This window comes from Canis lupus, chromosome 5 (genome assembly GCF_011100685.1).
Source record: "Canis lupus familiaris isolate Mischka breed German Shepherd chromosome 5, alternate assembly UU_Cfam_GSD_1.0, whole genome shotgun sequence".
NCBI classification, from domain to species: domain Eukaryota; kingdom Metazoa; phylum Chordata; class Mammalia; order Carnivora; family Canidae; genus Canis; species Canis lupus.
Window position 1 is genome coordinate 22,647,155 of NC_049226.1, and position 16,597 is coordinate 22,663,751.

Here is a 16,597-nt window from a genome sequence, read left to right on the forward strand (position 1 = left end):
TTTAAAGGATTGAAGTTAAAAGTTTTTGGCTACAATGCCTTAGAAGTGAGACTGCCATATAATTTATCACCCAAATCAGAACATATTTTAGAGTGAAAGGTGTTGTTATTAATATAATTATGGACCACAGTGTAAAACAGGACTTTTCTAGGCAAACCAACAATATACCACCCAAATAATTGGTAATGTTGGCTATTTCCTGTTGTATCATCTCAGGAGACACTTATTAACGGGTTACCTAGCATAAATGATTTTAATTGATGACTGGATTAGAGTAATGATGGTCCAATTCCTCCTGACTGATGACATGTTCCCCCTTGTGGCTAAAACATGATCTCTTAGATGTGGCATTCATTGGCATTATATTAGTACCATTTCTCATCAACCATTTGCATAACAATTTTAGCAACATTTGATCATTCTTGCCAGAATTAACAATTTTATTAGGTTTTGCAAAGTGACGTATTTTAGTTCTGTCACTCCTACCTGCTGGCATTCCTCTATAAAAATAGAGCTTTCATCAGTAGGGCTTATTTTCATTGCTCTGAAATATAGTTTCATTTAGGGAAGAAGGATAACTTGATTCTTTTAATTACCAATTTTAAGGGAACTTGCTGATAAACTTATTTTTAATGTTCAGGCTTTTGCAGCCCAGGAAGACTTGGAAAAGACCAAAGAAGAACTCAAAACTGTGATGTCTGCACCTCCTCCACCTCCACCACCACCAGTCGTTCCTCCAACAGAAAATGAACATGATGAGCATGATGAGAATAATGCTGAGGCCAGTGCTGAATTGTCAAATGACGGGGTGATGAACCATCGAAGTGAAGAGGAACGTGTAACAGAAACTCAAAAAAATGAGCGCGTTAAGAAGCAACTCCAGGTATTTAAAATTTGTTGTTGTATGTTCATTTATAAAATATAGCTAGTATTCCTCCCATTTATTAAGACAAACTTATTAAAAAGGAACACTTTTTTTTTTTTTTTTTTAAAGCCTTTACCACTAGCTGTCCTTGTGGTTGGTTTATGAGTAGTTGGCTTACAGTCACCTTGTTTCACTTCTTACATTGTAGTAAGTGTTTGTTAGCCTTGGGTAATTAAGCCTTCAGTTACAACTGGAATCAATGTTAAAAGGTAGTAGGTATTTTAATGCTCTTTAAAAGACAAATTAATTTAGTTTTTAACCAGTGAAGTCTACATTAAAAACAATATAATTTATAGACTAACTGTATGACATTATGTAATCTGAACTATTTGTTCACATTTTATAGTGACCAAAGGTCACTTTATTAAAAGCACATAGAGCAAAATAGGAAATTTTTAACTTGATTAGACCTTTTTTCCAGAAAAGTTCTCTAATTTTTTAATTGGTGAAATCTTTAAATATTAATAAACAGAAGAAAATGATGTGATAGTTCTAATAAATACACTAAGACTTTGGAGAAAGTTTTTCTCATGGCATAGATTTTAGATCTTAACATTCTGTAATGTCTCCATTGAGCCTTTTTTTGGTAAATCCTTTCAAGTGTTGTATGAGAAAGTTGAGGAAATGTGGAATGTCATGGTTGATGAGTATAGAAATGAAAGGCAATGGGTCTTCCACCTTTGCCACCACCTCTGCTGTGGCTACAAGTAAAACAAAGTTACACACTTTAAAGAAAAAGATGTGACAATGGGAATTTTAGTATATGAAAATATAAGATTTGTGGTGTGTGTGTGTGTTCATAAGCTTTTTAAAATCTAAGAAAAAAAATCCTAGTCATTTTTTTCTTTTTTAAACATAGGCACTAAGTTCAGAATTAGCCCAAGCTAGAGATGAAACCAAGAAAACACAAAATGATGTTCTTCATGCTGAGAATGTTAAAGCCGGCCGTGATAAGTACAAGACTCTTCGGCAGATTCGACAAGGCAACACCAAGCAGCGGATTGATGAGTTTGAAGCCATGTGAGAGCTGTTATTTTGCATACATGTTCTTCATAAGCTGAACCACCAACAGAGAAAAGCAGGCCTTTGCAGATGTGATGGAACGCATCCCACCTTGCCAAAGCACTTACACCAGTTGACTGTGGTGGCTAAAGACGTACTTGAGGGAAGCTCTTCAACATTAAGGCAGTGTGATGTCATGCTTGATTTTCTTTTCCTTTTGGGCCAGGGAGTGGAGGACAGCGTTCCATCGCCTCCTGTCACATTTTCAGTTTCCATTGTTTTTTTTTTTCTGTTGGAGATTAACACTAATGATCATGTCTGACAAATGTGTATGCGTGATTTCAGTACTTTGTACAGTTCAAAGGATGATGGTGACTTAATGAGTGTTCAGGTAGAGTGCTCTGTTTCTTTTGCCCCTTCCAAATTTTGCCTGTGTGTATTTCCACATTCTGTCTTGCTCCTGTCTCATTCGGTGTGCCCTTCTCCTAACTTGCCATGCCAATAGCCATAATTCTGCCATCATACAGATCATTGGCAGTGGTTAAAATGAGGGTAGGTGACAGGGTAGATCATGTGATAACTGTGTAGAAGATGGCTATGAATCATGAAAAGGATTTAGAATATTTAACAGTGAAGCATGCAGCTGGTGGTTAATATTTTTAAATCCCAATTTAACTATTGGGTATTTGGTATTTGCTTACTTAATTACAGTCCTCCTTGATAGCTGAATTGATTGGTGTTCATCTCCTGTCATCCTTTGGTTTTCTTTGCCTCCCGTTCACAAAGGTGTAGACAGCAGGTAGTAGTTCCCTAGGAGAATTTATGGAAGAAATACTACCTGCAAATAGTAATTGTCTCTGAAAGGTTAAAAAGTCTGTTTTTCATAGACTGATTTAGACAGATGTTTAATTTTTAAAAATTCATTTGTTGATAATTTATTATAATCATGAAAAAACAAAAAGCAAAACAAAAAACCCAAACCCTGAACCTTTCTGGAAGGGCACCATATAAAAACATCAGTCCCAAAGAAGGGCAGTAATACATACTACCTCACTACTACACCTGTGATGACTGGTTGTTCCAACCCAGTGGAGTGTGTAAAGCTCTGCATTTTATAATACATACCAATACTTTCAATCATGCAAGGAGTATTTCTGAGATTTCCTTTTCCTGCAGAATATCTTAGAGTGCTTAATTTTTTACTGCCTTTTTGTTGAGATGAATTGTGGGACTCTGATTTACATTAAAATTGTAAGCTCTTGCTGGTATACTATCTTCCTGGAGGGGTGTTGTATGTCAGAGGAAATGTGTGTGTGTGTGTGTGTGTGCGCGTGTGTGTAAGAGAGAGTGTGAGTGAGTGAGAGGGAGAGAGAGATTTGCCCTTGTAGCATATGAATGTCTGTACCTTCATTTCTTGATATAACTGTTACATAATCATTTTAGCAGATTCAGTTTCTAAATCATTGTGCTTATTTTTTTTTCATTCTCTAAAAATAGTTAAATTTGGTTTGTTAATCCTATTTTAGAAATTACAATTTTAGGTTATGTTGAGTTCAATTATGTCTTAAGAAATCTTTCCAGTTTGAAAGATGTTCTGATATTCACATGTTCTAATATTTTGTTTATTGTGAAACATCTAGACTTGGACATAAAGAAAGCCTTGTTTTCTCTGTGTGGTTCAGCTACTTTTCATTTGGTATTATGCACTCAAATTTACATTTATCTATTAAAATTGCCATTTTGTTAAGCATTTTTCATGCACAGTAGATTGAAGTTGTGTCTGAAAATATCTCTCGTGCTTTTTTGATTTTGCTGACTATAAAAGGATTAATCTGGGCAGACATATGAAAAGGAAAAGTTGCATTTAATATATTTTTTGGACTTTGTAGGACAAAAGATAACTGGTTAATAACCTTGAAGTGACTGTTGTATGGTGGTTGTGCACATGCTTCAAAACACTGCAGAGGAGAATATTTCTCCTTGCAGCACATCAGAGGAATAGTTGAACTCTGCTCTTCATGCGTTAAAGCATAAATGTTCACTTTTCCAAAGCATCAAAGCCATTGCCATAGTAAGTGAAAACTTGGACTTCCATTGGATTTTTATTAATTTTCTACATTTTGATTGTGTGCACTACCATTGCTACATCAGTTTGATATCAGTGTTGAAAAACTACCAGTTATATTTGCTGTTTATAATCTATTTGTAGATTAGGATTAAAATGGATTTAATCCATTTTTAAAGCTGTGTGAATTTTTCTAAACAGGAACAACTATTTGCAATATGGGTTTTCATAGTGATTATATCAGTTATAACTCTTATTAGCAGCTGAGAGCACATGTTCATATAGCAATGTAAAATATATTAATGAGTATTTGGTAAATTCCAACAGGCTTTTACCATTAGCATAATTTTGTGTTGTACAATTAAGTTACAATTACATCTATAATTTTGGATAACATTCATTGGTTAACAATAAAGTGACAAAAGCTCATGCCTTCAAGGTCCACTGTTGTTATTTAACATGGATTTTTTTGCATATTTCTGAAAATTATAATTTTAATTAGACCCATGAATCATCACATCTTAAAAATGAGAAATGGATAGCGAAAATGTTCAAAATCCTCAGATTTATCTCCCCCCAAATTATGCCTCTTTTGGTATAAAAGTAATAGTGATTGTTAATTTTGTGAAAAATTAAATTGTTAAATTGACTCTCTTGATAACAGAAAATTATTTAGTATTTCCAGTCATTGCTTTAAGTGTATATTGTTTATAGTTTCTTTTTCCTAAGGAAAATATAGTTTCATTGTCATTGATTAATCTTGCTATTAAAATGCTAATATTCTTTAAAGAACTATATACTAAGTGCATTTATTTAGATACATATTTTATTTTAAACAGACATTATAGTGCAGTTATCATAAATATAGAAGGTTATAGTCTTTTTAAAAGCTTCCTAATTTTTAACATAAATATTATTCTTAAATAAGTAATAAATCTGTTCTAAAAGAAAAAGATGGGTTTCTGCTCAATTTATAGTAATATTTAACTGTCACTTTATTTTTTTCTCAAAGCCAGGTAGTGATTTTTTTATTCCAAGAAAAGGAAGGTGGAATTTTATAAGATTGCTTTATATGTAATTAGAGTTTTTCTTTAAGAACTAGAATTACCACTTACAAAGTTATCATAGACTATTGAAACTCTCACTTCTGAGATCATTAGAGAGGAATTTCAATATTAGTGTTAGGATTAAAAATAATAAATGCCACTACTTTCTGTCTCAATTTTTATTACCTTGTTGATTAGTGATGTTTGTAGAAATGAAGCTAAAACCTTTTTAGATCCAAAAGCATCGCATTCTTTGTATGCATGAGAAAAAGTTTTTTTTTAATCTAAAGCTTAAAACTTAAGTTTTAAGTATAAATTATAGCCTTTATCATTAATTTGCTGAACTGATTGATTAGTAAACCAAAGTTTAGTTATCCTGAAGGGAAATCATCTGAGTAGTGAGTTATACTGGTAGACACCTTCCTCTTTTTTTTTTTTTTTTTTTTTTTAAGATTTTATTTATTCATGAGAGACACAAAGAGAGTGTGGCAGAGACACAGGCAGAGGGCAAAGCAGGCTCCATGCAGGGAACCCAACGTGGGACTGGATCCCCGGTCTCCAGGATCACACTCTGGGCTTGAAGGCGGTGCTAAACCGCTGAGCCACACCGGCTGCCCGATCCCTTCCTCTTTTAAATTTGTTCTAAATGAGCAGAACTTCAGCATTTTCTTACTTCATTTTTTGTAATTAGAAAATAATCTATCAAATACTATATTGTGGTTTATTAAGTAAAAGGTCAGCATTCTAGTACATTTCAAAAGTTCAGTGGATTCTGCAGAAGTTCTGATAACATGAAATGTCAAGGTAATCCTCACATTCTACATTGGTGGTGAGGAAACCTTGGTTCACACAGTGTTTCACATAGTAAAGCTTATCATAGTCCCATCCTTGACTTTTCCAATTAAATTACCTTAACTCCCATTTTTCCCTCGTGGACCTCCTTCTTAGTACATCCATCTTTTAAGATTTTAAGAGCTGCCATTTTCCTTCCAGAAAGATCCTGACTCCTCAGTATTTTGACTTCCCTTAAACTCTGTGATCCAAGGGTTATCTGATTTCACATTACATACACTGCTTTAGGAGTTGACCACAGAATTTTAAGGTTAAAAATCATGACTAAGATAATAACCCAGTGGTACATCTTTTAAATTCAGGTTTATGTTTGGCTCTGGAGTTCTCCAGATTATAATTTAAAGATCTTCATTTAGCCAATATATTGTTATATGCTATAGTCTAGTATATGGCAACAGGAGTAGAATGATGGTGACCCTTTGTTTTGGCCTCTCTTAAAATGTGGAACCTTGATACTAATTTATCTTAGATCATTTGCATTAATCTTATAAAATACTAGATTTCTTTTAAGATGGCAGCACCACTTTGTTGATTCATGTTATTTGTATGCCCAGATTCCTCCGTGCTTACATCTAGTCAGTTGCTTCCATCCATGTAATTTATTATTTTTATTACTTGGTTCCAGTTGCTCACTTTTATTTAATGATCACTTAATAAATTAAGATTCACTTTGATATTTATGCATGTCATTTAGTTTACTCCTAAAAGTAATAATCCTGGTTTCTGTCACTGTTGACTAAGTCTAAAGAGCCCATGTTTGTCTTACTAGTGGTGATACAGCATCAGAATCTTTGAGATTTATATGATGATCCTTGGAAAAGTTTCTTTTGATAAAACATGGATTATGTGAAATTCTTCTTTGTGTTATAACATATGCTATTATATCCCTTTTAACTTTTTGCAAGTTAAAATGTCTTAACTTATGTGTTAGACCTAGAAAAATGCATGTATGTTTTAGACTTAGAAGGCAACACCTTCTCCCTCCTTTTCCTTTGGTTTATACTGAAATGTCTATGTAATTCAGGTTGAGCACTGGAATCCTTTATACCATTACTCCATTTATGAAATTATTTACTTTAAAATATTAGCTATTTTGGATAGAGTTCTGTAATGAAAGAAAGTACTACAACATAAGATCAGAAAAAGAAATTAATAAGGATAAGAATAAGAATTTATAATACAGTTTCTCAAGTTTGCTTATTCTCTGACAGATTACTTAATTTTTATTGTATAGGTCAAATTTTAAACACTGTACTTAAAGATATCCCTTAATGCCTGGGTGGCTCCGTGGTTGAGCGTCTGCCTTCCACCCAGGGCCTGATCCTGGAGACCCGGGATCGAGTCCCACGTCGGACTCCCTCCATGGAGCCCGCTTCTCCCTCTGCCTGCGTCTCTGCCTCTCTCTCTCTCTCCCCGTGTCTCTCATGAATAAATAAATAAAATATTAAGAAAATAAATAAATAAAGATATCCCTTAAAAAGTGCCTAATTACAGAAGTTTTTCTAACTTAAGATTCATTTTATATTGACAAACCAATCAAGCATAGTAATTAATAATATCTATATTAAACGAGAAGTTTTGTGGAGTCAGTTTTCAGTTGAATCTTCATTTTTTTATTTTATTTATTTTTTTAAAAGATTTTATTTATTTATTCATAGAGACAGAGAGAGAGAGAGGCAGAGACACAGGCAGAGGGAGAAGCAGGCACCATACAGAGAGCCCGACGAGGGACTTGATCCAGAGTCTCCAGGATCACGTCCTGGGCTGCAGGCGGTGCTAAACCGCTGCACCACCGGGGCTGCCCTGAATCTTCATTTTTTAAATTTGTTAAAAATATATATGACATAAAATTTATCATCTTAGCTACTTTCAAGTAGTGTACCATTTAGTGACATTAATTACATGCATGTTTCACAACTTTTGCCACTATTCATCTCCAGAACTTTTACATCATGCCAAACAGAATCCTTAAAACACTCATTTCCCGTTCCTCCATCTTCCTAGTGCCCGGTTACCACTGTCCTACTTCCTGTCTCCGAATTTGACTACTCTAGGTGACTCACAATATTTGTCCTTTGTGTCTGATCCCTTTCACTTAGCATAATGTTTTCAAGGCTTACCCATGTTATCATATGTATCAGAATTTCACTCTTTCTAAAGGCTGCATAATATTCCATTTTATATATATATATATATATATATATATATATATATATATATATATATGCCACATTTTTTTTAATCCATCAGTCAGTGGACATTTGGGTTGTTTCCACAGTTTGACTTGTGAATAGTGCTGTGTACTTTTGTATACAAATACCTGTTCAGACCCCTATGTTCAGTTCTTTGGAGTACATATTCAGAAGTAGAGTCGCTGATCTTATGTTTAATTTTTTGAGGAATTGCCATACTATCTGTATAGCAACTGTGCCATTTTACATTCCCATCAGCAGTGCATAAGCGTTCAGTTTCTCCACATCCTCACCAACAACTGTTATTTTTTGTTTTTCTGTTTTTAAGAGTGGCCATCCTAATGGGTAAAGTGGTATCTCATTGTGGTTTTGATCATTTCTCTGTGATGCGTTTTTCTGTGATACTGAACATCTGTTCATGCTTATTGACCATTTTTTTGTGGAAGTGCTTGTTCATGTTTTGTCCACTTTTAAATTTTTTTTTGTTCTTGAGTTATAGTTCTTTATTCTGGATATTAATACCTTGTCAGATATATGAGTTATAAATAATCCATGGCCAGATACAAGAGTTGCAAATATTCTCTCCCATCCTTTCGGTTGTCTTTTTACGCTATTGATAGTGTCCTTTTTTGCACAAAAGATTTTAATTTTAATGAAGTCAACTTATATTTTCTTTTGTTGCCTGTGCCTTTTGTGTTCATGTTGTTCTTTTAAAAAGATTTTATTTATTTATTCATGAGAGACACACAGAGGCAGAGACATAGGCAGAGGGAGAAGCAGGCTCCCTATATGGAGCCCGATGCAGGACTCGTTCCCAGGACCCCAGGATCACGACCTGAGCCGAAGGCAGACATTCTACCACTGAGCTACCCAGGTGCCCCTCAGGTTCATGTTTTTAAAGAGAAAACATTTTTTGATAAAGGTATTATTGAAAAGAGGCAAGGCAGAGAATGATTATGTTCAGTGGTTAGAGTCTGTAAAGAGTAGGCTGTCTTAACTGGGATAGAAAATGTGATTTCACTGTGCACCGATAACAGGATGGTGAAGCTAGGGTGGGCCGGGCCAGGAATTTATGGAGTCTTGAATCCTGTGATGAGGTGGTTTAGTTTGATTTGAAGACATCTGGTGCTTTTGAGGAATGCAGTTACTAAGGAAACAATAACTAAATTTTGCCCCAGAGGAGAATTCATGCTGCTGTGCAAGGTATACTAGAGAGTGCAGAATATAAGGAAAGCTTGATAGAAGAACGTCATGTACAGGAATTGGCTGGAAGAAAGATTAGAGTCTAGAAATACCTAGGTGTTATTTGCTCTCATATTTACTATGTGTAATTAATACTTTTTCTTCTGCTTATTTTCCAAATGATCTCTTTGGGGGTAGTTAAGACCTCTGTTTTTATTCTTTTATCTGTGATCTTTTGGAGAGAGGTTCTTCAGTGGCACCAGAAGAGAACCAGAAATGAAAGACTTTCAAGAACAAATGGATTGGATTCTGAGTTCTAATTCCAGGTCTTACACTCGCTTGGACTCTGGTTTTGTGTTATTTTTAAATATTTATTTATTATTTTAGAGAGAGAGTATGCGCGCGTGTATGTGGCAGTCGGGGCAGAGGGAGAAAGGAGAGTCTTAAGTAGGCTCCGTGCTGATCACAGAGCCCAATGACGGTCTGACTCTCACAACTCTGAGTCACCTGAGCCCAAACCAAGAGTTAGACGCTTAACTTAGGCATCACCCAGGTATCCCTGTACTCCAGTTTTTATGAGCAGTTTCAGAGTTCTGAATTAGATGGTCTGATTCAGCATATTTCTCTGGAATCTGATTTAGACACTTAGATTCCAGATGCACTGTCTTCCGCAAAGTGTAATGCCTGACCAAGGGTTAATATTCATGTACTTTGAATCACGAATACTTGTTTGTGGTTGAAAACTATTAATGCAGAGTGTGCTTACAATAATAATTGCGTCAGTGTTATTTCTGCTCCCAGTTGGCCCTGATAATGTAGTGACTGGAAGAAACTTAAAGGATTTTTTAAAATAGGTTTTAAGTGGTTAGAAAAATAATTTCTTTCAGCTCATTATGAAGGGGTTATATTACTTACAGAAACAACTAAGTGAAGATTGTCTCAACATACACATGCAATTATTCACTGGCTGTGGCAGCTTTGAACAACTTACTGTGGAAATTTCTGTAGGTTTTTAAAAGTTAAGATTTGATTATGCCTCATCAATGTGGCTTTTGCTAGAAGTATGACTTGATTCATCTGTTTATGCCCAAATGATACATTAGGGTTTTTCTTCCTTTTTGTTTTTGCTTATTTTCCCCAGATAATTCCTAGTACGATATACTTGTTAATTTTTAGGCCATAAAACTTTTGAATGTAAGTAAATACAATCTTTTGATAATCTAAGTTACAAGTGGATGGTTTTCCTCCTCCACTAACTTTAAAATATAATACCTTAACCATTGGTATGTGGGTTAAATGTAGAATATTACAGCTTTTTAATTTGTGTGTTTTAAAAGTACTTTCTACCAGAAGACAAAATCTTTCAGTGTATGCAAAAGAAAATCATAATTCAGCAGTCTGTTTACTTTTTAAGTAGTATTTGCAAATGTGGTATCAAGCACTGTTTATAATGAACCGTGGAATGAGAACCCAGAACCTAATCATCTGTATACTTTATTTATAATCTTGTTTAATGTGCTGGGCTGCATTACATTCCAGTATAAGTTGATGCTTTAAGGATGTTTATAATGAATTTGGGAGACACAGACTGTATTAAAGGCTATGCATCAAAATGTATAGAAAATATATTCATTAGATAAGTGGTTTTGCATCTTTAGTGGGTATTATTGGCATTAACATTTTTGGGGTGTTCTCAAGCATTAGGAAGACTGGAAGCGAATCTGTCTTCTAGATTACTGGTCTGATGTCTTCAGGTAAGAAGATGTTCTCTACCACCTTTTATTTTTGAACCATTGTGCTCTAGTTCTTAGACATGAAAAATTTAAAAGATTTTTCAGTTTAATGATGTTATGAAAGAAATGGTGAGGGAGGGGGAGACAGAGAGGCATGGCTTTCTTCCCTAAAGTGGTAAGACTATTAATGTATACTTACGCATTCATAGTGCCATTCCTTCCGCCAGGGGTTTGCAGAGCCATTGCTGTTTATGGGGGATGGCTGAGACCCCTTGTGTTGTGGAAATTATAGTTAAGTCAGAGTTAAGACATAGACCCAAAGTGAGATGTAGAAAGTAAAATAGTAAATACCAGAAGAGAAAGGTGCAATAAAATGTGCAGAAGTTAGTTGGGAGTTAAGTTAGAGGTTGTTTAGTAGGTGCTAATTAGCAGATGAGAAGCATGATATCGACTTGAGTGATCTGGCTGGGAAATGTTTTCTTCATTTGTAAGATTATAGCAGCTTGGGAAGCATCGAACGTTATAAATTCATTACAAAGCAGGCCAGCTAATATTGTACATTTGTTAACTTCATTCTCTGCCACTGAGGAGCTGCATATTATGTAATATCCAACGATACTGCCCTTGGATAGTGTGTGTCTGATATTCTTATAGTAACAGTTTATTGAATATAAGCAACCTTATTAATAATGGTTCATATTAGAATAGACAGTATTTTTTTTTAAATTTTTTATTGGTGTTCAATTTACTAACATACAGAATAACCCCCAGTGCCCGTCACCCATTCACTCCCACCCCCCGCCCTCCTCCCCTTCTACCACCCCTAGTTCGTTTCCCAGAGTTAGCAGTCTTTACGTTCTGTCTCCCTTTCTGATATTTCCCACACATTTCTTCTCCCTTCCCTTATATTCCCTTTCACTATTATTTATATTCCCCAAATGAATGAGAACATATAATGTTTGTCCTTCTCCGACTGACTTACTTCACTCAGCATAATACCCTCCAGTTCCATCCACGTTGAAGCAAATGGTGGGTATTTGTCATTTCTAATAGCTGAGTAATATTCCAATGTATACATAAACCACATCTTCTTTTTTTTTTTTTTTTTTTTTTTTTTTAAACCACATCTTCTTTATCCATTCATCTTTCGTTGGACACCGAGGCTCCTTCCACAGTTTGGCTATCGTGGCCATTGCTGCTATAAACATCGGGGTGCAGGTGTCCCGGCGTTTCACTGCATCTGTATCTTTGGGGTAAATCCCCAATAGTGCAATTGCTGGGTCGTAGGGCAGGTCTATTTTTAACTCTTTGAGGAACCTCCACACAGTTTTCCAGAGTGGCTGCACCAGTTCACATTCCCACCAACAGTGTAAGAGGGTTCCCTTTTCTCTGCATCCCCTCCAACATTTGTTGTTTCCTGCCTTGTTAATTTGCCCCATTCTCACCGGTGTGAGGTGATATCTCATTGTGGTTTTGATTTGTATTTCCCTGATGGCAAGTGATGCAGAACATTTTCTCATATGCATGTTGGCCATGTCTATGTCTTCCTCTGTGAGATATTCTGTTCATGTCTTTTGCCCATTTCATGATTGGATTGTTTGTTTCTTTGCTGTTGAGTTTAATAAGTTCTTTATAGATCTTGGAAACTAGCCCTTTATCTGATATGTCATTTGCAAATATCTTCTCCCATTCTGTAGGTTGTCTTTGAGTTTTGTTGACTGTATCCTTTGCTGTGCAAAAGCTTCTTATCTTGATGAAGTCCCAATAGTTCATTTTTGCTTTTGTTTCTTTTGCCTTCGTGGATGTATCTTGCAAGAGGTTACTGTGGCCGAGTTCAATAAGGGTGTTGCCTGTGTTCTTCTCTAGGATTTTGATGGAATCTTGTCTCACATTTAGATCTTTCATCCATAGAATAGACAGTATTGACACACACACACATATATATATATGTTTACATATGTGTATATATAAAACATAATATTAATGAAAGTAATCATAACCTTATTTACTGTATTTAACTTACCATTAAGTTTAGCATTTTTTTACTACAAATTTTTCTTTTACCTTAAGTAAATACCTTAAGTAAATATTAGGATATATATTACCTCAAGCAGTACAGGTAGAATTTCCATCTGAAACCCTGGTTAATTGTGTTGATTTTTGTAAATTTATAATGATAATAGCTTGTATCATAGGAAAGCACCAGAAAACTGGGGTATTTCAGGATTTTTTGGTTATTTTTCTTTGGAGGCTTTTATTAAAGCATTAAAATGGTCAAGTTACTGTCAATTCCCTTTTTTATTAAAAGAACACTCAGAAAAGTAGATATTAAGTCACAAATATTTTTAGGAATATTGTTTTTCATTGGCTTCCAGTGTTACCAAATCATGTGTGAAGTTGCCAAATTCTAAGGGTACTTTATATTTTAGGTGCTGCTTAGCTACTTTGTGACCAATGCCTTACTTTAAAAAGTTAAATCATTCGAATTTTAAAAAATAAGTGATACATGAAACATGGAACAAATCAGTAGGTAGAGGAGGATAGCACTGAAAAATGAGCCTTCTTTCTTGTCCTCTAACCCTCCAGCCTCTCGCAGAGGTCACTGTTTCCACCTATTCCTCCTGCCTGAGGAGATCTGGACGTTACACACATATGTCTTATGTACTTACTTTTGTTCGTGTACATCCGAACTTTCTGTACACACGGTTGTGTACTTCTTTCACTGCTTGCTGGAAATCATCACCTGTCAATACAAAAATACCATAGCATTTAACTGTACAGATGCTCCTTTACTGCTGATGAACAGTTTTTACCAATCCTTTGCTGTTTATAAACGATACTGTAGTGTATTGCACAAACACTGCTTGTGTTTTATTCTAAGAAATTGTGTTACAGTCTAGGGGATGAGGTAAGTTGACTTATTTTTTTTTTTAATCTTAGGTATTCCAAAATTACAGGTAATTATTTTTTACTTAAATGTAGGTGTGCTTTTTACATATAACAAATTTGAATAGCAATATGTGCTTATGGAAGCACCTTTAATAGGAAGAGAGATACTTCTCTCTATTCAATTTCTGTGTATCAGGTTTACTTAAAAGGTGACATGGCCATAATGGTTTTAACATTTCACCTTTGGGGCCCCAAGTGAGAAATATCTGCCAATAAAACTTCTGACTTCTTCAAATTCTGTAGTCAGAAAATGTTACTTAAAAAAAATCAGTAGGGTAGGGTTTTCTAAATGTACGTTAGTGGCTTTTTGGTTCTTAATTTCCTTCTATGGCCATCATATCCTCAGTGGTTTGAGTTTGTATTCGCCTACTTTTGTTAAAACAGCGAATGATAAGCTTAGGTCATTGAAAGACACTTAATGATAGAAGGTACTTTACCATGACACCAGACAGCAAAAGTATTATAGAAATTAGAAATTAGATTCTGCAAGTTTTTTTTTTTTTTTTTTTTTTTAGGAGGGAGATTAACTTAGTGTTTTTTGAACATCTTCTAAACTACAATGTATGTGTGGTCTTCTCATACTTAGTTCACTGTGCTAATGTGGTCTTTCTGAAGTTAAAATGTCCTTTGATTTTAGAGCTTTCTTTTTAGATCAAATATTGCACTTGTGCCTATAAACTTTGACCATTGACCATAAATCATTTTCTTAAGTGATTTTCTTGGGTCATAAATAATTGGGAGTGGGACGTATACACCCTAGATTTGTTTCAGAAGTGCTAATGATACTTCATGTTAATCAGATAGAAGAAACATTGATCTTAGTGGTTTGTGGTCTCTCTCCCCCTTTTTCCATGAGATTCACACTAAACTCTAGGCCAACTTATCAGGAAGGCCTGGAAGTCTGTAATGTTCACCATTTTCCATCACTCTTTCTCCCTCCCACTGCTTGCTCCTGCCTCCATACTCCTTAGGAGAGCAAATCCATTCTTTCAGTGAATCAGGCCCAAACCCTGACCATATATATCACTCTTCTCTCATACCCACATCCAACCCAACCACAAATCTGTTGGCCCAACATTAAAAATATATAATATATCCAGAATATGAGCACTTCATCCATCCTTCACAGCTGTTGCCCTGTTGCATACACCAGGGTTGCTACAGCCTTGTGATGAGTTTTCTTGATTCTTCTCTTGGTATTCTAGTCTATTAAGACAGCAGCCTTAAGAAAGTAAGTCGGATCCTACCATTTCTCAAAATCCTCGAGGCTTTCCGTCTCAGAATAAAAGCCATAATCTTCTCAGTGGCTTTCAGAGCCCAAGATCTGGTCCCTTGTTGCTCTTGGACCTCATTTGTTGATTTCTCCTTCTCTCACTAGATTAATGTCAGCTGGCTTCTTTCTTAATCTTTAGCCAGAGCTCCTATTACCTCAGCTTAGTATGCCTTTTTCCCCCCAGATACCTTTATAATTTATTTCTTTGTGATCTCTGGGATTTTGCTTAAATGTCCCCTCACTGTGGTCTTCCCTTACCACTTTATTTAAAATTGCATCGTTCCCAGTATTCCCTACACATTTCTTCCCATTTTTTTTTCTCTGTAGCACTTGCCATCTCACATAATGTATGTTTATATTTGTATACAGATCTCCCTTGACTTACGATGGGGTTACATTTGTTAAGCTGTAAGTTGAAAATATCCTAGGTAGAAAATGCATCTAATACACCTAATCTCCCAAACATCATAGTTTAGTTTAGCTGACCTCGGATGGGCTCACAACATTTACATTAGCCTATAGTTGGGCAAAATTGTCTAACACAAAGCCTATTTTATAATACAGTGTTGACGGTCTCATGTAATTGGTTGAATACTACACTGAAAGTAAAAAATAGGATAGTTGTCTCGGTACAAAATGGTTGTCAGCATATGAGTTGTTGACCTTCATGATCACTCTGGGCTGACCTAGAACTCTGCCGCTGCCTAGCATCAGGTGACAGGATGGTATTGCATATTACTAGCCTACAGAATTCAAATTTTGAAGCATGGTTTTTACCCAATGTATATCACTTTCATACCATTATAAAGTTGTAAGTCAGGGACTGTCTGCATCATTTATTGTCTACCTTCTCCCACTGGAATGTAAGCTCCATGAAGGCAGGAATTTTGTGCAATGATATGCGCTCAGTGCCTAGAGCAGTGACTGGCACATGGTAGGTACTCTCTATGAACTGTGAAGTGAATAGGATAAGGTATGAAAGCTCAGAAGGAAGGCACCTAATCTTTCTGGAAAGGTCCAGGGAAGACTTCCTGGAAGGAGATGATCCGTAAGCCAAGTCTTTAAAAATGAATTATTCTTAAATGAGTGGGGGAGAGGGAATAGGAAGACTAGATAGAAGGAGCTACATATACAAACCCATGAAGGCACAGAAAACGTGATTGTGGTGGAATTGTCAGTTTATATTATAAAGGTTGAAGTTTGAGATTCAGAAGGTAGGGTCATGAAACACTAGAAAATCATGAGAGGAAGTAGATGTGTGTGTGCCTTTGACATTTCTTTTTGGACAATTTAAGTTTGGAATGCTGATGGAATGTCAGTTGAAATTTCCCAAGGGTAAAGTGTAAGAAGGGGGAGACTGGGTTTAGTATAGAACCTT

At 35.4% G+C, this 16,597-nt stretch overlaps 1 protein-coding gene and 1 long non-coding RNA gene across 8 annotated transcripts in view; one reads left to right on the forward strand and one right to left on the reverse strand.

The window, feature by feature from the left end:
• RDX (radixin) overlaps positions 1–16,597 on the forward strand; it is an 87,828-nt gene that overhangs the window by 57,940 nt on the left and 13,291 nt on the right. For 5 of the 7 annotated variants that reach the window (XM_038536232.1, XM_038536235.1, XM_038536233.1 and 2 more), the window contains exons 14-15: positions 641–883; positions 1,785–1,949. In XM_038536232.1, the coding sequence (XP_038392160.1) occupies positions 641–883; positions 1,785–1,949 (408 nt within the window). Of the gene's footprint in view, positions 1–640; positions 884–1,784; positions 4,428–16,597 lie in introns of those variants that run through there. The other 2 variants (XM_038536238.1, XM_038536237.1) reach the window with 2 other exon arrangements.
• Positions 1–16,597, reverse strand: part of LOC111095846 — a 33,465-nt gene that overhangs the window by 4,507 nt on the left and 12,361 nt on the right. The window contains exon 3 of the long non-coding RNA XR_005359310.1: positions 13,667–13,740. This is a non-coding gene — a long non-coding RNA (uncharacterized LOC111095846). The remainder of the gene's footprint in view (positions 1–13,666; positions 13,741–16,597) is intronic.